At 37.1% G+C, this 26,154-nt stretch overlaps 1 protein-coding gene across 4 annotated transcripts in view; it reads right to left on the bottom strand.

Moving 5' to 3' along the window:
• Tdg (Thymine DNA glycosylase) overlaps nt 1-26,154 on the bottom strand; it is a 44,468-nt gene that overhangs the window by 14,584 nt on the left and 3,730 nt on the right. For all 4 annotated transcript variants that reach the window (XM_085201448.1, XM_085201452.1, XM_085201450.1 and 1 more), the window contains exon 2: nt 4,819-5,493. In XM_085201448.1, coding sequence (XP_085057574.1) covers nt 4,819-5,493 — 675 coding nt within the window. The remainder of the gene's footprint in view (nt 1-4,818; nt 5,494-26,154) is intronic.

Below are 26,154 nucleotides of genomic sequence, written 5' to 3' on the forward strand. Positions count from 1 at the left end.
AGGCAGGCAGTGTCCGCGTCGGACTATTCTATAATATGGCAATAGCCTATAGAGGCCATAGCGACAAGCGACATTACAAATCGGCAATCGTAAACGTCTCGGATTACGTCGCCGTACGTACATTTCAGGCACGTTTTCCGATCTCTTGTCCTAGAAGATAATCTGCCTACGCGGCGGAGGGCCTTCACTATGTTACCATTACAAAGTGTTTCCGTAAAAACGCCCTTGTTAACCATATATGTTATATTGAAAAAAATATTTAACAATGATTTCAATAGAAAACTTAAAAGTTTAAAAAATGATGCGTTTATAATGCAGTTGAGTAATAGCATACGTAGGCATGGATGTTAGCGCAGTTGCGACCTTTATGTCTCAAGTGTATAGATAATGTATCCTACATCGGCTTGCGCCACAGTTTGAACATAAACGAGGCGTCACAAACTAGTTGTAGGTATCTTTAATTCTGTGCTCTGTTGCTAACCTAATAAATGCAGGCCGTATCGTGGAAATCTACGTCGGGTGCGTTCAGCGTGGTCGCGCCTTGTACTCCGTCCGCATCGCCGGCCTCGCGTAGCTTCATCATTCCCCCTAACGTAAATACGTTGTTTTGACAAGTGATTATATTTTCGACGTCCACAAATAACAAAATAACATAATCCGAAAAGTTATACGTGTTAGTTGTTACGAGCGCGTTGTTGTTATTTACGTGCGAATGAAGCGCCGGCACACGACGACTCCGCACCCTCGTAAATCATTTATTTTTATCACTCAACAAATATTCAATAATATTTAATTTGGCATATTTTAAAGTAATAAAACTACAATATCGCAGAAGCGGCAGATAGCTACTTAATTTCCATATGATTCAAAAATATGATAATTTTTTGCTCCGAGACCTCGAATATTGAGTTGCGTCGTTGCTTCAGGTGCCATTTGCATGCTAATTATTAGTCTAGTATATTTTAGCTAGTGTTTATTATAGTAGCAAAAAACCTAATTATGAACGCAAAAAAAACTAAAGCGTGTAGTTTCTACAATTATACGAGTTTCCCGTTCCATGCTCTAAGCTCGGTGGAGAGAGGGTCCGCTCGCATCAGCGGCACGCCACGACTCAAAAACGGACGTAAAATCAATTAAACAAAATTCAAATTTTAATTTAAGTATTAAGTCGGTGAAATGTTTCTTTTTATCGCACCAGAAAGTTGATAACTGCGAAGGCGCAACCGTTTTTCATGTGTTTCAATGAAGTTTTTCGTTACATTTTTCGAGGTGGCATAGCGGAACACGAAAAGATAATTGAGGCTAAAACGATTATAACGTGGAAAGCATTATAAACGTTCGGTTCGGACGAATCCACCTTGATCTGATTATTTCGCTCGAATTTTTGGCTAGCGATAGCGCGGGCTTCAGTTCCGGTACCGAAATACTTGCGACGTAAACAGTGCGCGGGCTGCGCGCGCATCCCACTGCCGCTGCCCGCGGCCGCGCTCGCCACCGCACCGCCACCACCACCACGACATCGGACGCTGTGTCATCATTAAGACCACCTCTTATCTGTGCGTGAGGCGAGCGGTGCGCCTTTGTTGGAAATCTTGTATTGTCATTAAGTAACGGTAAAAATGTAATAAATTGCTATCATTACTAAGAACTGTGACAGGCCGCAAAACTGAAATAGCATTAGACAAGCTACAAAGCAGTCAAGAATAGGTACCTATGTTACTCAACGCAAACGCGAATCGCATCTTTCCTTCTAAATTATATAGTAGGTACCTACTACGTACAAAGTACGAGGCGAGTCGGAGCGGCGACTACGGTAGTCTGTACCAAATCCTGCACATGCCGCGCCAATCGTTCGTTGGGTCATTCGAGAGTGGCCTTCCTTTTGAGCTCGCTCGGTCGACTCCTTTCACTACCCTTAATTTCAATCATTGTGTCAGTTTTATCTTAAATTCGCTCGTTAGCAATTAAAGCGCGCTGGAAATTGGAACCGACCTTCGAAACGCCCGAACCAGTTGCGGAAATTGGTCGCGTCCCATTCGATTTACCTTCCTTCAGCAGATGAGGTCATCAAAGCTTGTAGCGAGAACTTGCGTTTACATTTACGCAGCAAACACTGCACCTACTGTATACATACGTATAGTGGAGTGTAGTATAGTGCACGCTATCTACCCGCACCGTACCGCTCTACGTCGCCACCGCCATACATATACATACGTATACGTACGTCTCTATACAAGTATACAGTGTGCTCGTAGTATGTACCTATAGCCGTTATTTCAACATCGTTTTCAAGTAGACGAAGGCCCAATTACTACTGGTATTTTATTAATTAATTATGTTCTAGTGCTTGTTCGTTTAAAAACTCACGTTTTTGCAAGGATGGAGGCGACGCAAAGTGATCTCAAAGTTTTACTCTATTCGGCTACTAGTTTTTGTGCTAACGGCAATGTAGCCGAAGCGATTTCGACTTTCAAGGGTATTCGGGGCAGAAGCAAAGCGTCGTTTAGGTGTACAGTAGTGGTTTTGAAAGGCGGTTCAAATACATGAAATCGATTCTCAACGGCTGAGATGTATTCGACGGCGAGTTTGCGATGTCACGCGCTCGGCGGCTCTCGGCGCTACGTGACCGCGGCGCCTCGCACGGGCTCACGACACACGGTGGGTGCGCGACGCGGCCCGACGCGGCCCGCCGTGCACGGTCTGGGCACGCCTCGGTCGAATCATTGTACAAACGTTCCCAAGAAATGGACAAAAAAATACACGTTCAATTATACTTCACTCACTAATTAGAATTTATGATTATGTTTTGCTTATGCATATTTCCGAGCATATTACTAAAATTGAGGACGTTTTTTACCAAGATTTATGTAATCACTATATATAAAAGTTGGTCCACTCGTATATTTGTATATCATTTACTATTTATTATAAGAAATTGTAAAGTATAAAGTTGCGTATTTGGGGCATGTGTTCAGTGTTTAGATACACAACATGCCTCCATACATTAGCTTGAAATATCGGTGGTAAAAGAAAGTCATAGCTAACGAGTACTTGCGGAAGACTTGCATAGAATGGACGAGAATCAAAGCGACGTTTTTTTAATTTATTAATACTTAGTTCTGCGGAAAGTGAGGAACAGTATCTTCACACTAGGTTCTCCCTCTGCCTACCTGCTGTATGCTGGACACAGCGTGAAGCTGTTATACTCATTTAACCAAGGATACAAAGTATGCGGAGTCGGCTGCTAGCCTTCATTAGTTGGTGAGGCACTATATGAAGAAAATTATAAAAATATCGATTGACACACCTACGAGTACCATTACTACTATCATACTATTAACTGAAAAGTCACAAATTTAAGTTTCGAAGACATTCAACGTGAGTAACGGGCATCAGACACGTCGTGAGTCTCGATCCATTTATCACGGCGTCGGGCGAGCGGCGGACGAGTGGCGGGCGGGAGTGACGCCTGCAGCTAATCTCATCCATCGCCTTGGCTCTATAAGTGTCAATGGTGGGCAGTCAAGGATCCCGCCGTGAGTCACGCTGTCGCCCGTCGCCGTTGTCGTGAGCGAGCAGAAGCAAACAGAGTTATTTGCCGAGTCGTCAAACTTTATGTCGCGTCGCTTCATCGCGCCAAGCAGAACTGCGAAGCGCAGTCACGCCAAAAATTCTTATTCAAAGTGATTTTGCGGAGTCACTTAAATCTTATCATTTTTTTATTTATAGCTCCTGGACACGCATACAAACGACACAAACGAGTCGTTTCGCATTCGGCGAGCTATCGCGGACAGGTTTCTGAGTAGTATTAGAGGCATCCTGCGCGGCGCTGGGTTGCGCGGCCTGAGGATGTGGGTCGCGGTACTAATTCCGGCGCGGGGTCAGCGGCCGCGCGCCCACACCGCCGGCACCCACAATAGCCGGTCACGTCTATACACCATGCACTATACATAGTAGGTACATACGTAGACGCATCTCTACGACACGGTTTCCTCGATCCCCTTGTTGTCGTTTATTACATAATGCTTGGACGTTTAATATTATTTTACGAGTTGTCATATAAAGCGCCTATAGCGAATACACGTTAATGATAAAATTGGAATTCGACTATTCAGTTAGCTAAATAGTTACAGTTTCCATATGAGAAAAAAAAATCTAAAAATATACTAATTAAATTAAGATAGATTAGGTACAATAAGAGATAGATTACGGACAAGAAATTATGAAATTTTATCTCTAGTTCATACTAACGACCCGCTCGGATCGGTAACGGATCGGTGTGTATATATATGAAACATTGTTGTTGGGGGCTTTTATTGCATGCGACAATATTGGTACAAAATAAGAGTTTTATTGAATTGGCTAAAACTTTAGCTATCAATGGATAGATATTATTTGCAAGACCAAGTGACATCACAGCAGACTCCACTAATTAACTAATTTCCACTAATATACAATGAAAAAATACAAAAGAAATAAAAGTGGGGGTTCCATTTTTTATGTCTTATTTACATCTTAACACCTGATCGGCAAAAACAAAACAGTGGTTCGAATTTAGCAATGTTTGCATTGTAACGATGGCTAAAAGAAACAATAGTGTGAATATTCATTAAATTGAGTTTCAAGTGGTTTGAACTAATATATTATATACGTTTATACAACTGCGGAGATGGAGATGTTAAATATACATAGAAAAATGTATACATACATGACATATACCTACACAGATAGAGATATAAAGTACGTGGCGTGAGTGCGAGGCGAGGTCGAACGGAAGTAGGTAGATACGAGCGGCGGCATAGTGAGTATAACACTTACCCGTTTTCGTCTTTAATTTTTTTCTTGCGTCCTCTCTTCTTGGGCTGGCTTAGCATCATCTGCTGCGCGTGCTGGTGCGGCGCGTGCGCGTGCTGCGCGTGCTGCAGGTGCGCAGCGTGCTGCATGTGCGCGTGCGCGTCGTGCGCCTCGTGGTGCTGCAGGTGCGGCGGCAGGTGGTGCTGCTGGCCCAGCATGGCGCACATTGCCTCCTCCTCCACGAATGAGTACGGGTCGTCGCACTCGCGCTTCACACCCACGCCGTTGTAGAGGTCGTGCGCGGCATGCTGGTGCGCGGCGTGCTGGTGCGCGTGCGCGGGGTGCTGGTGCGCATGGTGCTGGCTCATGTCGTAGGGCGCGTCGGGCTCACGCTTGTAGGCGTAGGGGAAGGGGAAGTGCTGGTAGGGCTCGGGCTCGGGCGCAGGCGCGTGCGCAGCGGGCGGCGGCGCTGGCGCAGGCGGTGGCTCGAAGTGGCGATAGGGCTCGGGGGACAACAGCTCGGGCGGGCGCTGCAGCAGCGGGTCGTAGGCGGCGTCGGGCGGCGGCGAGCGGGCGGGCGGCGGCGCGGGCGAGCCCTCGGCGCTGGAGGGCTTGCGGCGCGCCGCCTCGCCGCTGTTGCTCGTCTCGTACCCGTCGTCCTGGCTCTCCGCCGCCTTCGGCTTCTCCTCGCCCTCCTCCCTGCGAACATATACCAAACCGTGAACACGACGCTACTTGTACAAAAAAGAAATCATTAAAATATTTTTAAAAGCGTTTCCCGTATATTAGGAAGATGTAAGATTACGATGACGGGCGATTATCTATCCCGTATTAATTAACGTTGGAAAGTAGTGGTGAAGTAACACCCGTATTTATTATCTGCGAGCGACTCGACCGAGTGTTGTTTGCGGTGACGTCAGTGTGCAGGTGCGCTCCGCGGCGAGGTTCGAATTATCGCTGGTAGCATTCGAGGATACATAATTCGTGAACCCTGCTCGCTTCGTCCTAGCGATGACAACGGATACGAAATAGGGGCGTATCTATACTATATTTGTGGATTTTCCATTTTCAGCCAATATAATAACTACCTACTACTGATAAAGCATAAAATCGTTAAGCGGCAACGTCGACAAACAGAGGCAAAGACCAAGCTCACGGTGAGGCGGCTTTGAGCCATTGAAAATATTGATATTTAGAGTGTAGGGAAAACGAGGGCCGACGTACGTGCTGAATGCAGGTGATTAGTCACCTGTCTCATGAGCTACTCCTATAACCTCGGCGGCGTAGCGGTAGAGCGATAGAGCGGCGTGGAGCGGCGCGGTGCGGATGCGAGCTCCGGCGACCTTTAAACAAAAGGCTTAGACAATGCGAAGCGCTTGCCATTTGAGGAGCACTACGCGTGTGCTCGGCTCTCGAATGTGACCTTTATTATGGATTTTGCGACGGAACACATACGAAGATACGTGTGCTCGCCAAGGACGCACTTTTAAACCGCAACGAATGAACACCATTCTTTTTACAATGTCGTTAAAATGTTTTTGACTTAAAATAGTACATATATTCCAATAGATAATTTCAAAACAAATTATTGTTTTGAAAATATCAGTGTAGTGACAACTTTATATTAACTTTATAGTCGTGCATTATCTATCATTTTCCAAATTTTGCAAAGAACGAAACGAGCGTGGCGGAAGGTAATTAAGAAAGTCAAACATTACGTTAACGTTAGTAAATCTGTTTCGCACAACTAAACAATACTACATACTTTGTTTCGAATATATTGTAGGTAGGTATAGCAAATAATCTTTAATAGATATAACTAGGAAAAACTAATAATAAATTTGGGTTTTCACTTATATCGAACTTTAGGCAGAAGCTTACTTACTACCCCTACAGTGACCAACAAAGCTAAGTTTTATATATTATAAATAATGTGACCAGACGACGACACAGAAGGACGGGACCGGTAAAAAATCTGAAAAAAAAAACAAAAACACCCAAAAAAACAAAGGTAAACTGTTTAATTTCGACATGAAATAGTCAAATGTTACTTTTTATACAGTAAGTAGTTAAAAAAAAAATTAAATTGCAAATTTACGAAAAAAAAGGCGATATTTTAAGTCGAAAAAATAATAGTAACTTTAAGTATACGGCTATACGCGCAAGTGCAATAGTGGCGTCAGAAGCAAATCGTTTGATTGTTTATGTTATGTTCGAATCGTACGAGCGTCGAGCGCCCTCATCGCGTAACTTACGATCATTGCAATACCGCTTCATCCTAACGTTCGCGTCGCACATATCGCGCGCACTTAGCGACGTGCAAAAAACTAAAACATCACTTTTAAGCCATTCCGTACGAACCTTTTGGACACACACAACTATAATATCAAAGAATAATGTACATTCGTTTTATTTTATAAAAATCCATTGGCATTGAGGACGAAATATTTACAACGTTAACGGCAGCTATTGCGTCAACAAAAATATATAAACCAAATTCGAATTGCATCAAGTGAAACTAAAGACGGGTTAGTATTGAGAGATATAAATAGATATATTTTCTCAGTTTCAACCGAGTTTAAGTCGGTCGCTGATTTACGACCAGTCAAATTTCCTCCCTTTCTCTGATAAAAATTGGAAAGTGTCCATTGCGATAGTAGATGGCCGTATCGACGGTCACACTGGCGGCGGCGATTTTGCACGACGCTGATCCACATTTCGTCAAAGGACACAAAATAAAATCTCATATATGTAGGGTATAATATAATACGGTGTGATGTATGAGTTATCTTTTTAACTATACGACCAATAATTGTAATAGTTGCATTTCAATACAGGGTTACATTTAACGATATAGATATTTTTAAATTTTGTCATCATGGTGACTATCATACTTCGAACTCAAGAACAGTCCATATTAACTTATTAATTAAAAATTAAATTAAAGTAGGTACACATAAATAAGAACCTTATTAACATTTTTTTTTATTTCGATTAACATACCATATATAAAATATAGTATAAATATACATTTGTTTTGTTACCTACCATAATGAACCTCATATTAGTTTTGTGTATATAGTACGTCTAAGCACGTAGATACTAGCGACCCCGCGGTTTCGCCTGCTTACAGTTTTTGTTATATTGTAGCCAAATTATCCAACTTAATTTGTTAACCTAGGTGTTATTCTTATGTATAAGCTACTATATTACTGTTAAGTTTCATCTAAATCCATCCTGTAGTTTTTGCTTGAAGGTGGAACCAACAACCACCCTCACTAACTTGCGCATTTATATTATTAGTATGTAATATGATCATAGTAAGAAGCAAGTTTGTGCTACAGTACACACAAATATTGTGAGAAAACTTAATTTAGGAAGTATCTACTTAAAAAACCACATGTATGTATGATATATATATATACATTTAAGCAGTTGTAGAGTGAGAGACATCGTTTCGGATTATCAGGTGCAACTTGCACTCAACCGGGCCGCGATACCAGAGCCTGAGTAAGAGACTCAGATAAAAGCCCTTTATACAATACTTACTTTATGAGTAATTATTCTTTTCAATCGCACTTACTTATGCCAAATTAATTATTTATACGAAAACGTGGCCCCGATTATTATGAAGATATTGAATGTTTTTTTTGTTTCAATATACTGTACAGTTTACGTTAATTAAGAAGATACATTAAGTGCCTCCAGAACGGCGTCTCAATACGGACATTTTATATGTATGTATGACGTTAAAAATATTTTGGGCATTGTTATTTATTATTGCATATTTTATTTTTCAAGAAAATAATGAAGAATCCAAATTATCGTTATGCTCTGCGTGCAATCACTCTGCTCCGTATTTTTCGTTAAAGAAATCGATTATTTCACTAAGAATAATATGTAACAGAACATAATAATTTATATCCTAAGATTTATTTATTCATGCAAATTTGCGTTAAAAACAGTTCGATTAAGAAAACTAATTATACATGAGAATTAACCTTGCGAATTTAGGTAATTATTTGATTGCTCTGAGTTCATTTTTAGGGTTCCGTACGTCAAAGCTTTGTTATCCGTTGGTCCCTCTGTCAAGACATTAATCTCGAGATCGCGTACCTAAAGGTATTACAGTTAAAAACTACTACAAACGAGTCTCACTTTAAATCTGCAATCTTGGTTAAATTATACTGAGATGTCACGTTATCTATTTAAATAATAACATAGATAATGATAAATTCCCACTAATCACAACTTTTAACGAATTCCCTGGGTTTTACACACCAACCGACTGATGACGCGTGACGTCCGCTTTAATGTTCTGAGGTCTAGCGTTGATAACAATACTGGACAAATTTACATTTTGAGAGACTTTTTTATAGCTTTCATGTTATATGTACATAGATGCAGTGGTCTTTTCACCATAACAGGTAATAGGTACATATTAATATTTTAAAAGGAATCAAGGGACCACTAAAACCAGTAACCGCTGGTTGATGTTATCTATAAGCTGTCAAAATCGAAATACATCTGTCATCTACAATTTGGGACAACTCCAAACGATAAAAATGAAATAGAAAAGTAGATTATTAAAAAACATTAGTTTTAGGGTTTCGTTTTCAACAGGTAAAAATGGAACCCTTTACTGGATCTGGACTGGGACTGGATCACATTTGCTGTCCGTCTGTCCATATCATTTATCAAGATCGCGTGGAGGCCTAATATCAAATATTTAAGTCTATGGTCCCTTGAAGTACCTACAATAAAAATCTACTTCCTTAGGCTAAGCAATCAAAAGATACAGCTCTCAAACGCATTTACGCATCGATTTTGCACTTACTATCCACGCATAGGAAGTTCGAAATCTACATCTACCGTTATGAAATTTGACACAAAGTGAAAACTTATAATTCAAATAAAGGAAAAAATTCAAAAAGTGAAAATTAATAGGTATTTCATAAAAAAAAATTGCAACTTTTGTCCTACAATCCTGAAATTGGTACGAAAGCCTCGGTGGGCGAGTCCGATTTCCTCTTAACCGGTTTTTTAATACTATAATTATTTTATTTTATTTCTTGAATCTTAAACCGCGGGATAGGCCAAAATTATCTATCTGATCGGAGCTTGTATATTTTATTAGCTTTTTCTAGAGTATGATATGAACTTGCTGTCATTGCCTGCTTATAAACAACTGCATTACAGCTTTGATTGATATTTTTAATTTGATATTTAAATACTAGTCCTGTTTATCTAACTTATCGATTTTAATAATAATGTCACACGCCGAAATAGTATCGGCTATCACTGCAATCGGTTGCGTAATGAGTAAGTAATTATATAATTTGTTTGGCTGTCGTATCGATAAAAAGTAACCTTAACCAAACCCTGCCTCTGACGAAAAATTTCATACCTAAATAATAATTACACTCGTGGCGGCGTTGCCACGATATATTGAGTTATTGGATAGTGGGTTCAATTCGTTTTCAAGATTAATAATTATATTTTAAATAATAAGCGATAATACGATATTGCGACTATTCAACTATAGTGTATATATAGTTTACTAGTGGACCCGAAGGCCCGCTACTACGCCCGCTTGAACTATACGAATATTTATTAAATATATTTATGAAATTATTTTCAGTTTTCAATAGAGAGATGCATTAAGCAAGCTCATTTTGGGTGACGTTTTCTAACAACAAACTTAGCAAATCATTACTTAGCAGCGACGGTTGTTATTAACATGGCGGAATAAATTGCATGTCAAATTAATAAGTATTTTAATATATCGGTATATATCGAAAATATTACAAAAATGAGAAAAAAAAGTATCCTATGTTCATCCCGAGACCCTCAAGTATCTCTATATGGGTATTTTATCACAATTAAATTAGCGGTTTGGCCCTGATTGCGTAAAAGACAGACAGACAGACAGAGTTACTTTCGAATTTATAATATAGGGATATATAAAATATTTTATAAGGTTGGCGGGTGGAGTAGGCGACGAACATATACGCAAGTTACATACAGACGTGTTATTGCGGATTTTGTCAGTTATCGTGACGAATTAGTTAGGTCATAGGTTGTGGTTTGCGGGATGCTAAGTATCCTATAGGGAAAAGATTACGAGTATTTTTAGCATTTGCTGTGTAATAACGTCAAACATGGCGGCACCGGGGCCGGCTCTGTTTCTATTGTCCCCTTCACATGTAACTTAACTTTTCTAAGTTTAAAATTTTCGTCCACGTGTCTGTTTGAGCGCTGTATCGTTTGAGAGTCTAAAGGGGTTTTAATGGATTTTTATCGTGCAGCTCTCATCTTTACCGTGAGGTTTCATTTATGTCGCTAAAAGAGGAGGAGACTCAAAAATACTATTTATACTAACGTTATACATTTGCGGAGCTGTTGTCAATTGGTAAATAACGAAAGTTGAAGGTGCATGCATAACTTCTATTTTTTTTTTTGGGCGAGTAAAAATATTGAACGCTACTGTTGCGTCGTTAGAATGCAATAACAGTAGAGAGTTTTAATCCAACATGAGATGACGTTAGGTATTACTTAACATGACAAAAACAAAGTCAAATAGAAATAGCAGAACAACTGAGAGATTCATGACAATAAAAAAAACCAACAGAAGTTATTGTTTGCCGTAAGTTGAGTTTAGATTATATTTTTATGAGCAATAACGTCGGTGCATTATAGATTTTTCCGCATACGTTTGTTTTCCATTGAAATGTGTGTGCGGTTTCATCTATTTGTATACCAATTGCAGTAGCTCTTATGCACAAGTAGTTGCAATTACTCACGGCCGCCATCGCCGGTGCCACTCGCTCGCCCGAGTACCTACCTACCTATCGGAGAATCGTGAATACTAAACTGATTATGACGCAACTGTTGCAACTTGCACCGTGCTGTATCCAACTCTGTGTTTGCACCTAGTTTACTCGTAGAGCACACATGTGCTCGTACAGCACGATCGTTTTAAATATACATATTTTTTAGCCAACCCTAAACATTTACTTAATATTTTATGTTTACGAAAGGAACGTCTATGCTATAAAATATTTTAACGATAAAGAATATTTTGTCTTGACGTAGGCAGACAAGACAGACAGAATGATAACCTGATGGTGAACCAAGGTGGCCAGATTTAAAAACATCTATAACCGCTTACGCAACCAACGTTAGATCATGAGACAAACGTCGACTGAACTGTGCTTCGTTAATTACGCAACATCAATACAGAAACTCGATCTCACAAGGTCGCGTAAAACTTAGGTGCAAATCCACGCCGAGGTCGAGGGTGCACAGCACTCACATTGGAAACTTTAACCGACCGACCGATATCTACGTACTACGAAGAATTACGGGCGGCGCGGCGCGACGGGCTCTTGCCGGTTGCGACATCCGCTCGAAACTTTACTTCAAAACTACTGCTTTGTCTCCTAATTGTTAAACAATATACAGTGGGTAAAAAAAGTATTTGCACACCCTAATTTTTTGATGTTACATCTACAAAAAAACAGAATGCTTTTAGTTAATTATTGTATTTAATAGCTTAATCTATATGTATTTCGAATTGGTTAATAAAATTTCTCAGAAAATAGAAATTAGAGAATGAGACGGTATAAACACATATTTTAAAGTCAAATAAGTATTTGCACACCAACCAGCTTGTACGTATTTTGTAAAAAAAATCAATAATAAATGAAAGAAAAGACACTTAATATTTTGTGTGCATTCCATTAGCATCAATGATGGCTTGCAATCTTTTTGGCATCGATTCCAATAATTTGGACGTTGTTTAAATCGAGATTTGAGCCCATTTCTCCACCAAAGCCCCCTTCAAATAATTTTTATTTAAAAATTTCATTTTCATCAAATTTTAATCCAGCAGATGCCATGAATTTTCAATTGGGTGGATGTCTGGCGTTTATAGCGGAGTTTTCAGCATTCTACGGACATTGTACATCACCCATTCCTTAGGTTTTCATAGCTGTATGCTTAGGATCATTGTCCTACTGAAAGTAGTATGTCTCACTTACGCCTAATTTCGATTCGCTGCAAGACAAAATATCGCGCAACACTTTACCGTAATCTACTGCTTTCATTATTCCTTCGATAAAAGCCAAGTTTCCGACACCATTTGCTGTCATGCAGCCTCAAACCATCACATGGCCACCGCCGTGTTTGACTGTACTATGCACATGTTTCGACTGAAGTTCAGTATTTGGCTTGCGCCACACAAATGTTTGTCTGTCCGTTCCAAAAAGATAAAATTTGCTTTCGTCAGAAAAAAATAAAATTGTACCAAAATTCTAAAGGGGTATTTAAGTATTCTTTCACGAAAGTTAGTCTTTTTGCTATATTGGCCTCACTTATGAAAGAATTTTTCCTCGCTGTTCTGCTACGAAAACCACCATTACCCAGTACGTTTCTTACAGTTTGGGCACAGACAACCTTACCTGAACTTGACGCGATATCATTTGCTAAGCTTTGAGCGCTTGTAAATGGTTTATTTTGTACCGATTTTAAAATTTGTCGCCTTTCTCTCGTACTGAGCTTCTTCGGAAGAACGGACCTTTCCTTATTTTCAACACTACCCATTTCTTCTCGGTTTTTTAAAATTTACTACACAGTCGAGTAATTTAACTTTAAATTTGACCCGATTTGGCGATAACTTCAACCTTCATTACGGAGTAAAATAATTTCTTCACGCGTCGATAACGACAGTTCAAATTCTTTCGGCATGTTGGCTTCAAGATTTTTTCTGAACACTAAACAAATGTCTCGTTATTAGAATACGTTTCCCGATGTTCACATGTATACATACAATGTTCACATTTTACCTAAAGTGACAAAATGTCGCGGTAATAACATTGTATCTAGGGAATGGTTGGTGTGCAAATACTTATTTGACTTTAAAAAAGGTGTTTTTACCATCTAATTTTTTTATTTCTGTCTTCTAAGAATTTTTAATAATCAATTCTAAATATATATAGATTAAGCTATTAAATACAATAATTAACTGAAATCATTCTGTGTTTTTCTAGGTGTAATTTCAAAAAAATTAGGTGTGCAAATACTTTTTTTACCCACTGTAAGTGTGCTTACGGTCTGAGCATATTTAACAACATTCAACATTTACATAAAAAATATTAAAGTTACATTTCAGTATTTAGTCGACACGTGCATTACGCACTGGAAGTGTATAAAAATTGAAAACTACTAGTTGCAATGGGCAGAAGTATAGTTTGTGTATTGTGTCAAAATTAAGTTTGTACCTTGTATATATTTAAATTATTTTTAAACTATACTATTTCTTTGGGAGGATAGGTGTAAAGAATTTATAGTCAAGACACTCTGTCTTTCTATTTCCTTTAGAAATCGAAACTTTTACGTGGTGAAACTTAACGAATGTAATTAACGACGCGGCATGCCTCGCCAGGGCGGGGAAATAAAACTAGTTCATTTTTCGGTGCGCTGTTAGAACCCATAACTAACGCGTTTACTGTTCTACACTGTCACATTGAACAACACAAAACTTTCAAAATATTTAAGTACACAGGAGCACAAACATATGACTTTAAACGCGACAGGTCGTAGGGTCTATTCCTGATAGATGAAATTACACCTATACCTGCTTATAATAAAATCGTAACAGATAGGTTAGATAGGAATAAGAATAAAAGGTAATTGATAGCGTTTAATAAAGAAAAAGAATCAAAATAATAATTTTCAAAAATGTAATCTCTTTCTCTGTTAGTTTGTTCACGCAAACCTCAGAAACCGTTTAAAAGATTTCATTACAGTTTTCACTACTTTAGCAAGCTTCCTTTAACATTGTATATCGTTAATGTACCATATATCTATGTATGTGTGTAAAGTAAAACTGAACAAAAGTTTCAAAGAAGTAAGTGTTACGAAGAAAACTTTTTTGAACTGTATCGCACCGTTGTTGATCGTACTTCACTTACCAAAGAAGATTAGTACAATGTAAAAATATCGTCCGTATCAAAGCTATGTTATACGACTTGAGTATAAGTACCTACGTACGTTTTTCCTCAACACAAGAAGGACAAATGTGAAAAAAACTGCTTATCAGTTATCGCTACAATCTCTGCGCACATTGGCAGTGGGTATCCGTAAGAGCAGCATCACGAAATTAATGTTCATGCAAATTTAAATATCTTAATTAAAAGTAGTTTAGCTTTTACATTATCTTAATTACAATTAGGAAGGAGTCAGTGTCTTGAATAAACTGCAATCAAAGAAGTGAACGCGTCGATTATAATTTCGGCACATTGAATATAAGATTCGAAACGGGCATTAGCGCGCGCTCCGAGCGGGGTAGCAGCGGCAACAATACGTCGGCAAAACGTTTATTATATTTCCAGTATAACTGAAACGCGGTCGTAATTTATATTTAAATCGCGAGATTCCGAGCAACAGGTCGATAAATCATGATCATAAACAAACGGGCGGCGTCTTCGCGGCTCTTCCGAACTGACGTGACGGGCAGAACAGCTGATCGCGGGCATAGGCGCGCCCCGCAGCGTCTCCCGTAGCCGTCGATAACGTAAACAAACATTGTGTAATGATATTCATTTATTGGCGTCCGTCAAATCGACGTGTCAATTGGATCGAGACCGCTATAAATGTGATTTGTACACGCTGTCGTTACGACGCGCGTCGCGGCCGGGAGGCGGGACCGCGGGCTGCCGTGTTTACGATTTTATTATGCGGCCATCACACGTGTTTATGTGTGTTTTGGTTTTTGTATCATAAAAGATAAGTACTATATTTATTAAGACCGGGAGCTGAGAAAACAATGCCAAGGAGGTCTCGAATCAAATAATTAGAAGTTATATTTTAGCCGCAGTGTATCTATATATAGGAAAATAATGGATTACGACTAGGGTTATCATTTTATCAATCAATAGACGATGTTAAAATTTCTAAGTTTACAACCAAACTTAAGTATTGGCATAAACTTTTATGCCAATCTAACAATCTACATACATATAAGTATAGCTCTTTTGTTACTTAGTAACAAACAAACAAGGTACAGCCAACATTTGTGTGTGTTACATAGGTTCCCTAGGGGAATATAGGAAAAGACTAAAAGAAGAGTTTCCAAAATTCATTAATGGTAACGGGAAAAACGGAACAGTACGTTTTATTTCATTAAGTTCACATAAGCGAAGTTATATAACATTTACATAAATAAAACATCTACTTATTATTACAAATCTAAAATATACTACATTTATTTGTAACTATAATATTTTTATAGATTATTTTGAAAAATATTACTTGCCGAAGAAATGCTGGCAACCCTAGCTACGACGTGAATGAGCTATTATTATGACATTAATTTTATTGAACGTTCGTTTTCTTTGCTTTCATTTTAAAGTTATTTGAATAGCCTGTAGCTTCTTAACTTACAAATAAGTTTACTAAGTTTAAATACTTCAGAGAATGTTGGCCAGTGGAAGTAACATCGGTAATATTAATACTTTATATTTTATCTATTGCATATTTATAAAGTTTTACTATGAAAATATAGAGAAGTTTTTGAATATGAAATTTTCACTGTGAAATCAACCAAGCATACATAGGTATATCATTGTAATAATATTACTTTACGGATTTTTCAAATATCACAAAATAGCAGCGTGTATAGATCGACGACAAAAGATGAGTACATGCATGTGGCCGCTGGACCGCGGTGCGTGCACCTGCCGGTGCCAGAGTAGCGCCTTGTGGCATTGCGGACTACATCCAACTGGGCGAGGCGGTGACAAATGACAGAGAATATATTTTACAATCTCTTAAATTACTCTATATACCCTGGCTTTATCTTTATGTACGACTATAGTATATAGTCTTACATAAACTCTTCAGTTACTGACTGACACACAATGCACAGATGGAAACTTTAATTACGTTAAAATTGACATATAGGTTCGTTGGGGAGTGTAGGGACTAAAAGAGGATTTCTTGAAATTCTTAAGGAAATGTTAATTACTGGTTATGTGTTTTTACGTTTTCTATTTATTACATAAAAATAAAGTTGCAGGCGATCTCACTAGTTGGAAATAAAATTTCATATACATGTTTTTATTATTTTAGACTGTTAGTCGCTTAAAATTATAAGAGGTTTGAAATTACGAAACAAATTAGAAGCAGAATTTGATGATTTTATAGGTTCGCCTTTCGGTGGGAGCGAGTATACGTGTTCTTAAATACTACGGAATTATTATTGAATAAATACATTCTCTTTAAATTGTTACTTTTTGTATTGGCTATCATATATTTGGGCATGAGCTTGCCACTAACCAAACACGCACTGCGGTAAAGTGTACAAGTACGAAATCCAAGAGACAATTTTTGCTGATATAAAATGTTTAAAATCAATTTTATTGTAATCGAAAATACATATTTAGATGTATTTATAGTAATATCGTTAATGATTTTTTTTGTAGTTACCTCCAATACAAGATATTAAAATACGAGTATTAACTTCCCCATTCTTAAACAAGTTAATATTTTTTTATTAAGCATTTAACTTTGTATTTTTGTTATTTGTAGTAATCTGTGAATACTATAGCAAATATATATTTGTGAGCTTTTTAAAAATCTTCACCATAGATTAAAATTTACATGTAAAAGTTAACGGCTTTAATTTATTTGAAAATCATAGGTATATACAAAGTGTATTATTTTACTCATTTACGTTAGAACGTTATAAACACCAGAAAAGAATAGAGTTGGATTTGTAAACATCTACTAATAATAAAATGCAGTAAGTATTGCGCTAACGATAGTGACACTATTACCAAAATAAACTATCTCGGAGAACGAGAAGGGTTTTTATACTTTACAGCTATCGCTACAGTCGAGGCGGTTGCGATTATTTCTCGATAAACTAAAAGTGGGACTTTCATAATAGTTTTTGTTTCCTTACAACCGACTCTAGTATGCTCTTTAAAACAGTTAATTATCTGGTTTGCACAACACTGAAGTCTGAAATACAGGACAGATAAAATAAGATATTGCAAATTGTTGAGTTTGTATCAGAAATTCTTTCACAATCAGGATTGTGCTTTTGTTCGGTTGAGTGATTTGAGTGGAGACCAGCGAGTGCTTGCGTTATCCATTCACCAGCTCCACAAAAATTTATTGAAGGTTCTGTTTTAACATTTCACACGCACTGCGGTAAGGTGCAGCTCCCAAAATGGCCAGCCACGATTAATACATTCAATGTCACACAAAGGCCTTCGCGTGGCGCGTATCTAGTGCCTACTGCGGCGACTTTTCATTCGCCTTCGTGCAATAATTATGAAATAATGTAAATGATAACATTGAGCGCGCATAGCTGAGGACGAGCGCGGCGGCGACGCGGGCCGTGATCCTCGCGAGAGGTCGCCTCCATCGATCTATCCTCGTCTCGGCACAAACAAGTTTAAAGTTAATGACCGTTTATGAATTATACTGCAGGATTTTTTCCAAGGTCTCAGCGGGTTAATTGTGGAACTTTTGTTTTTCTTTTGTTCGATTGCGTCACCGCGCACGCCGCACCGCGTGACGCTACCCGTGGCCGCTCGTTGCCGCCGCTCGGACCAATCTGCATTTTTAATTGCGTCCTATCCTGTAATTTCGTCGTGTAATCTTTTAATCACGGAAGGTACAAGACCACTGTCCGCTGAAAACAGAATTTCAGAGTGACACGCTGGCAATGCTGGAAATACTGCTAACTTGGATTTCACCTAGCAATACTTCGGAATACATGGTAATCGTTTAAAAACTCTTTAAAAGCGTCTTTCACGAAGCTTCCGAGTAACAAACAATTATTATTGATGGCCAAATATGTATGTACAATTGAGTAGAACGTAGACAATATAATATATTAGACTGGACTGCAGTTTAAAGGAAGTCAGCTGAATTCTCCACATGAATAAATATAATTTAGCGGGAATCCATGATTAACGCTGAAATGGTCAGTGCAGCCGCCCGAGCGAGCGAGCGAGCGCGGCGCGGTGCGTGCGGCGCGAGGCGGCGGTAACGAAGCGTGCAATTATCCACCTAATTATGTATTTAATATGTGCGCGCCGCAGGTACTACGGCCGCCGCCACGACCCACGTGCGCCACCACCACACTCAGTGGACTCTCTCTCTCTCTCTCTCTCTGGCAAATATATTGTGTTATTTACTGTATCTTCATATACACACCTATGTATCTCAAAATATTTTTAATAGGAATGTGTATTCATTATTTTATATGTTTATTTATGTATTATAGTTTTTTTTACAACTAAGAGAGAGCGTTAGTTCGATTCGAGTTCGCTGTATCTCGAAACATGGTTTAAATAGAGATAAGAGACCTTGACTTATTTACTGCTACACTATTAGAGTTGTTCACATTTGTAAAACCGACACAAATACAATAGATGTTTAATGTAAAGTGCGTATTCTAGGAACAAAGAGACCGCGATCTTTCAAAATGTACTTCAACTAGTAAAGAAGGAAAGTCACGTCGGATAACGCAACGTAACTTTCGCAAGCGGATCGATGCCACAAAACATGGTAGCCATGTCGCGTCGTGGCGTGTGGCGTGTGGCGCGCTGAGGCGGTGCAGTATGCGGCGTGCAGTAAGCAGCGTGCAGTGTGCAGTGTGCAGCGTGGAGCCCGCGCCGAACAGAGGATCAAGTACGACGACCTAGTTCTGCGAGATAACGAACAAGCGATATCGACTGCGGCGATACCCTGCACCCTGCTCCCTGCCCGACCGCAACAACACTTATAAAATACGCTTCTATAAAAATACTATTATATATTATTATTCTCTGACGTGAATCATTCAAATTATATTTTGAGAGGTCGACCGAGTTGTTAATGTGTCGAGTCATTTGTAGAATAATACTTTTTTCATGATAAATGTACAATTCTTTATAATTTTTTTTAACATAACATAGGTAGGTTTATTTTTGCATACTTCCCACCACTTACCACCCTACAGGAATAGAAGGAGTTGAACGCAAGTTCACGACTGTTCTATTGACCTGATTTCAGCGCGTTTTAATAAGGACGAGCTATCCCGGAAAGGATAGAGGCCACGTTAAAAACTACAGCTATAAAATGTACTAGTATTTTTCGCGCCAGTGAAAGTTCTGGCAGAAGCGGAATAAATATTAAAAGTAAAAAAATCTTTTCGCTGCAAAACGCAGTGCCGTTTTATAACCGAATATCATGAAGCGTTGTTAATAATTATCTTTATACTAAAAATAGATACTTTTGCTTAATTTGCCTGCACTCCGTGTAAAAATACTTGATTTGTTTTTATGACTTTTTAACAGATTGGTATGTTAATTTCGTAAAATAATTTACTAACTTTGGAAACAAAACAAAACACAAAACATATAAGTTTTTTAAACCTAGTTAGCGTCACGCTGTAACCCACACATAGCAGGATAGGAAGAGGGAACCTAGTGTTTCTAGTGTAAGACACTTGGTTCCCATTAAGATATTTAAGTTCCCCACATAAACTTAGTGTGAAATTATACAACTATTTAATTAGTACACTTATTGCATGTCTCCTAAATGGTATACTTATATGACATCTATATTTATACGTATATGTAATTTTATCAGTTATTAAACTATAATACGATACAAATCCTGCTTCTTTTAACTAAAGATATAATTACATAGTTAAGAAAATGTTGAAACGCGATAATTCTACATAACCGTCTATTTTCCCTTGCCTTAAAGGAGTTAGGAAAATCGATCGGCAGTTACTTTACTTTTGTAAAGAAGAAATATTAGTGTAGCCGCAGAGACAGAGGAAAATGGAACATTTTAAGTCTCTGCTTAACGACGCGTTTTTCTTCTCGCGCCGGAGCTATCGCCGGTGGAGCTAGAAGGGTAATTTATTCAGATATGTCAGAGTACAGTGATGCCAGTGAGAGGACGGATTGCCTCATGCAGGCGTGACTCAGAATGGAAGGTACACTTCGTGTGTAGACAAATATCTATATGTCTTATATATAGGTACCTACTATACCTTCTATTATTATTGTAAATATTTAAATGTTTACTTTAAATATTATAGTTATCAATGACGCTCTGTTAACAAACTCATAATCAATTTTCTCTGATTTTAGGTATTTAACAAACATGCAGACAAAAATTAACAATTGTATTAACAAATATTACCTAAAAATAGAATAAAAACGACATTGAAAGCAAATCCTTGCGAACTGGAGAAAATGAGGTAGTTTTTAAAAGGCGGCCTCACAAAGCTTAAATTGTACATTTTGAGTTATCGACTTGTAAGCGTGACGTAAGTAGGCCCAATTAAATCCTGATAGTTGTTACTCTGTGCCCCATCCGGCGGAGGCTGTCTGCGTGCCTGGTCTACAGTCTACACAGAGGAGGCAATCGGTGTTGTGTAGTGTGTGATTCGACACACAGTGTAAGTACGAGTAACTCTGCAAAACGTAATAAGTATCGGTAGAGACTTCTTGTGAGGATATATGTAATTTTCTTTACCGTATAGATATTCCCGCAAGTTAGCTGAATGATGAAAAAATATAAAGCAATGTTTCGTCTTTCTGAATATAGACGTTCTTTCAATTAATTTTACGCTTTGTCACTCATGGGGTTGGCAACAAGGCAGAATAGGACTTAATATCAATTATTATCAATAATTATTAATAATCAATTAATATCAAATATTATTAATAATTATTATTATCATAAGATAATCGCAAATCTTTATATTTTCTGTTTCAAACCCAGATATTATAATATAAGCCAAACACTAGTTATCAAATTTGATGAACAACTACAGGAGGTTTTAGTGATGAGAGTTGCGTTTTAATTACGATAGATTGATTAAGCTATAACATCACATGAACACGAGTCATTTTCATATTATAGTCATTTAAATAACGTCCAAATTGTCCAAATTAAAATATAAACAGTACTGAAATCCTCCAATAATTTAGCCGGTGCTATTTACAGTTAGTATTTTATAATGAGCAAACGTTAGATTCGCACCGCGGACTCACCGAGCACTCTGCAACCGGTTTGTATTCGTTTGAAACTTTTTACTATAAGTTTCTACTCTTTAATTAATTCAATTATTATTTCTTTTCACAATGTAATTGTTAATAAATATATATATATTATATAATAAAATGTGCACAATCAACAATAGCATCGGCAAAAAGTGAATTACGACCGATGCACTTCATTTCAAGTAAATGTTATAGAAACTTTTCTTTAGACTAGTTTTTAAATCGAAAGTATCGCGACATAGCTACGTGTAAGAATATTATATAAATGATAAAGATATCGCAATTTGGAAATTAAGCAACGAACGAACGTAAATGTGTTAATAATGAATTGGAAAATACCTAAATCCTCGGGCGGGCTTGACCTTGGTGTGGAAAGGTCCCAGGTTTATATCGGTCCAAGTTATTCTAGCACGCTATCGAATTTGTGTGCAAATAGGATTGATTGAGGATTTGAATATGAGAACGATTACTAATTAGAATTCTGCTCAAAAGTTTTTTTTTTTTACATAAGTAACTGTTTTCTCTTCAGTATTTTCTTTTCGTCGTTCTTTGGACAAACGACAATTTGAGATTAAATATTAAGCTCCTCATCGGAAAAATGGCACCCATCCCTTTGATATTTTCCCAGAGACCAACGTTATGCTATTTAAATCACTAATCTTAGTTAAAAGACAACAGTTAAACGTTTATAAAATCGAATAATTTACAATCTTATAGTGACGACACGAGGCAATTGCGAAAATTTGGTCCATATATAAAATTCAAATGAGCAAATATTAGCAACAACACATTTCAAAATATTGCAAATACAAAATATATGAATAACGAACATAAGACGAGCAAATTATAGCAAGTAATCCTGAAGGAGCCATAAGACAGCAGTTTGTACGTAGGTGAGGATTAGGTGGTTTATTTTGTTATTACCATTCAGTCTCTACATTATCGATCCGCACTCCACCAGCCGCACACGAGACCTGTGTCAGAATTCTGAACACTACACTGGCACAGCTTTATAAAACGCTATCGCTATACCTATTCCTGCATATACTATATATATATATATAATATGTTTTATGTGCGAAAGCGTGTTTGTTTGTTTGACTTTCTTTCACGTCGCAATGGAACGAGCAAGAAATTGTTATGATTTACAGTATATTATGCGAGACAGTGAGAGGATCAACGTATACTTATTATATACATTTTATCTTTAATAATGTTATTGACAGATATTTCATTTCACTTTATTGTTCTAGAAATTCTAGAAATAATTATTAATGTTCGAGATGATCAATCTCAAAATTGAATAAACAAATTATGTATATTGTTTTTTTTTTTGACAATAATATAATAAATTTTAATCGTAACGATGAAAATTAAATACAAAATACATAATTTGGTCCTCTTAAAAATTCTAATATAATTAGTTATAATAAAAACTTCTAAATGATTAAATTAGTCGTCTAAATATTGATAGATGGATGCTCTTTATTACAAATATAATAAAAATAATGAACTTTACAAGAAAAAAAATCAAATTTAAAATTAAAAAGTAAGCAAAAAAACAAAAAAACATTTTGCGCATCGAGATAGTACCTGTACAAAGAGGCCTTATCACTACTATTTATGAGTGAAAGAGTTTGAACTGAGTGACTTCTCAATTTCCTAAAACTGCTAAAACAAAGGACATAGTCTAGTTCTTTCGCTAAAACTATTCGCTCGATAAAGCTAAAGGCAAATTAAAAAAATACATGCAAACAAAAAAAGGATACTCATATATGTAAAAATATAACATATTTGTTTATTACACGGAACATCAACTATAATAAAAAAAATCAGAGATAATTTGGAAAATAATAGATCATTTTGAAACAAAGTATTTTTAATATTAATATTTATCTTCTATTATGTGTTGCTATTTGTATTTCGCTGTAGATATTAATACGTAGTAACGAAGTGTGTGGCGTTGGTTGGCGGCGCTAATGCTGCGTTGCTTTTGTACGCGATGTTTGAAATTTCTAAACTTATCTGTTATAAATATTTGGCAAAGTCGTACTCACTCGGGCTCACAACGCTAATGGGAAACTGGGGGGCAGTTTCTGAACTAAACGAGTCGTAAGATGTTACCTACACTCATAAGGCTACATGGACTATATATTCTTCTATAATAATACAAAAAAATCGTTTCTATGTTTTTATTTTTATTGCACACAAATTTTCGCCATCGTCTTTATAGCCCTAGTGCCATATTACAAAAAACCTAAAGATTAGTAATCGAAGCCGTGACCACGATCAGACACGAAACGAAAAGTATTTTACGACCATTACGTATGGTAAAACTATTTTAACTCTAACCATTTGGTGGTGGTTGTAGGTAGGTAGTTACCGGACCCTCTAGGTCGCCTCGCATCCTCCTGGCGGCGCGGTGGATGCGCATCGTCTCCTGCCAGGGGTGCGGGCGTGCGGCGGACGTGCCGCATTTGCTTTTACGTCCAGACCTCACTCCAGACTAATGTCTATACATTATTTGGTAATTGTGACAAAACTAGCTACGTAATGAAACCTTTGAGGCACAATCATTAAGACATGCATGAATCACTCGATGGAATTTTCTCGACGGAGGAACGTTTATTTTATGTTAACGAACGAAAATTATCTTTTACAGAATCGTGTTTAAATCATTACAAATTACAAAAGAGTATCAAATTTGAAATATCAATCCAGTTTTTGTTCAAATTTTATCAGCCAAAGCTCATACATATATCTTTCTCACTGTAACTGTACATAAAATTTTAATTAACCACCATAAAATATGGTGAAATCTTAGTTGTTTAATGGTAATTAATAAGTAAGTTTAATGGTAATTAATAAGTAATTTAAGCACTTTTAAGCTATTCTCTTAACACTACAACCCTGTCATCGCTAACAATAAAAAAACAAACGCAACATGTATGATTAATAATTGAGCAAGCAAATGTTACTATTAAGAATAGTAATTATCTAACGTTATTAACGGTGCCAAGTGGCAGGGGTCACTTGGATTGGGTAAATTGGCGGCGTCGCTATGTTTTAGCTCACATTTACACGCAACTATGTATTTTTTTCATAACTTGTTCTGTCGGTATAACTGAAGTAAACTTTAGTTACGGGTTCGATGTGGGTACATTCTACAATAGGGAAGGTCCTGCAATGTAGAAAATTGGTTCAATAGTTCTCTCTTGTTGTTGTTTTGCAAGAAATGTGATATTTCATAGGTAAGTTCACAACGCGTCTGAAGGAACGGCGGCTGGTTTTGGATTCAATGGAGGAATATTTATATTATTACATAATGTATCTAAAATGAGAAGAAAATAAAGGACAGAGTCACTTATCACAACATTCTATCTGTCCCGCAATACATATACCATTCTCTAACTCTACTCTAAACTGAAGTTTGACAATTAAATACAAAATCGAAATTGCTTTAACTACTATTAAAGGTACCTACGTAATTATAAGTAATGGTGTAAACATTATATATTAGGATTTTCCCTTTGTGAAGTAATGAAAAGCAACTTCGTGATAAGAGAGTCTGTTCTCATAATAAAATCTTTAGTTTTACGATTTTTAAACATATTCAATTAAACTATTTAGAAAGGATTTTCGTCCACGGTCGCACACAGAACACAGTACGAACCACTGTAAAATGTTTAAAACAATTGCATTAAAAATAAAATATTACGAATTACAATTTATAAGCGATGAATTAGTTTTATATACTTTCGTTGCTTCACTTATCACTGGATTTAGATTTTAGATATATGACGAGAGAGAAAAATATATTTTCCCGAATTGGATTTATATTTACAAAATTCTTGTTTAGTTATACTTATTTGAAAATTCTAAATACATCTGTATAAACAGACAAGTACTATAAAATGTTCAAAAACATAAGCTTGTTTATATTTGACTTATTTGGCTAAATACTATGAAGCTTATTTGTAAATAAAATATTTTCTCACAGTTAACACTCAGTACACGTGTATTATTGCTAATTAAAATAGCAGCTTAATTTACTAAGGCAAAGTTTTTATGTAATTTGTTGTATGGAAAAGGGCATAGCAACGTCCACTTCAAGCTACTTTATAAGTTTTTATGAGACATTCTTACACACTTTTTGCACACATTAAGGAATAATCAATTATATAATTCTCTAAATTATAGCTCACATTTCATTGCAAGCGGTGGTCAGAGCTCAGAGCAGCAGAACATTGCATTAGGGCTGACATTCTATGATATGACA

Source organism: Heliconius melpomene, chromosome 18 (assembly GCF_056956725.1).
Source record: "Heliconius melpomene rosina isolate 202511_hmr_F chromosome 18, ASM5695672v1, whole genome shotgun sequence".
NCBI lineage: Eukaryota > Metazoa > Arthropoda > Insecta > Lepidoptera > Nymphalidae > Heliconius > Heliconius melpomene.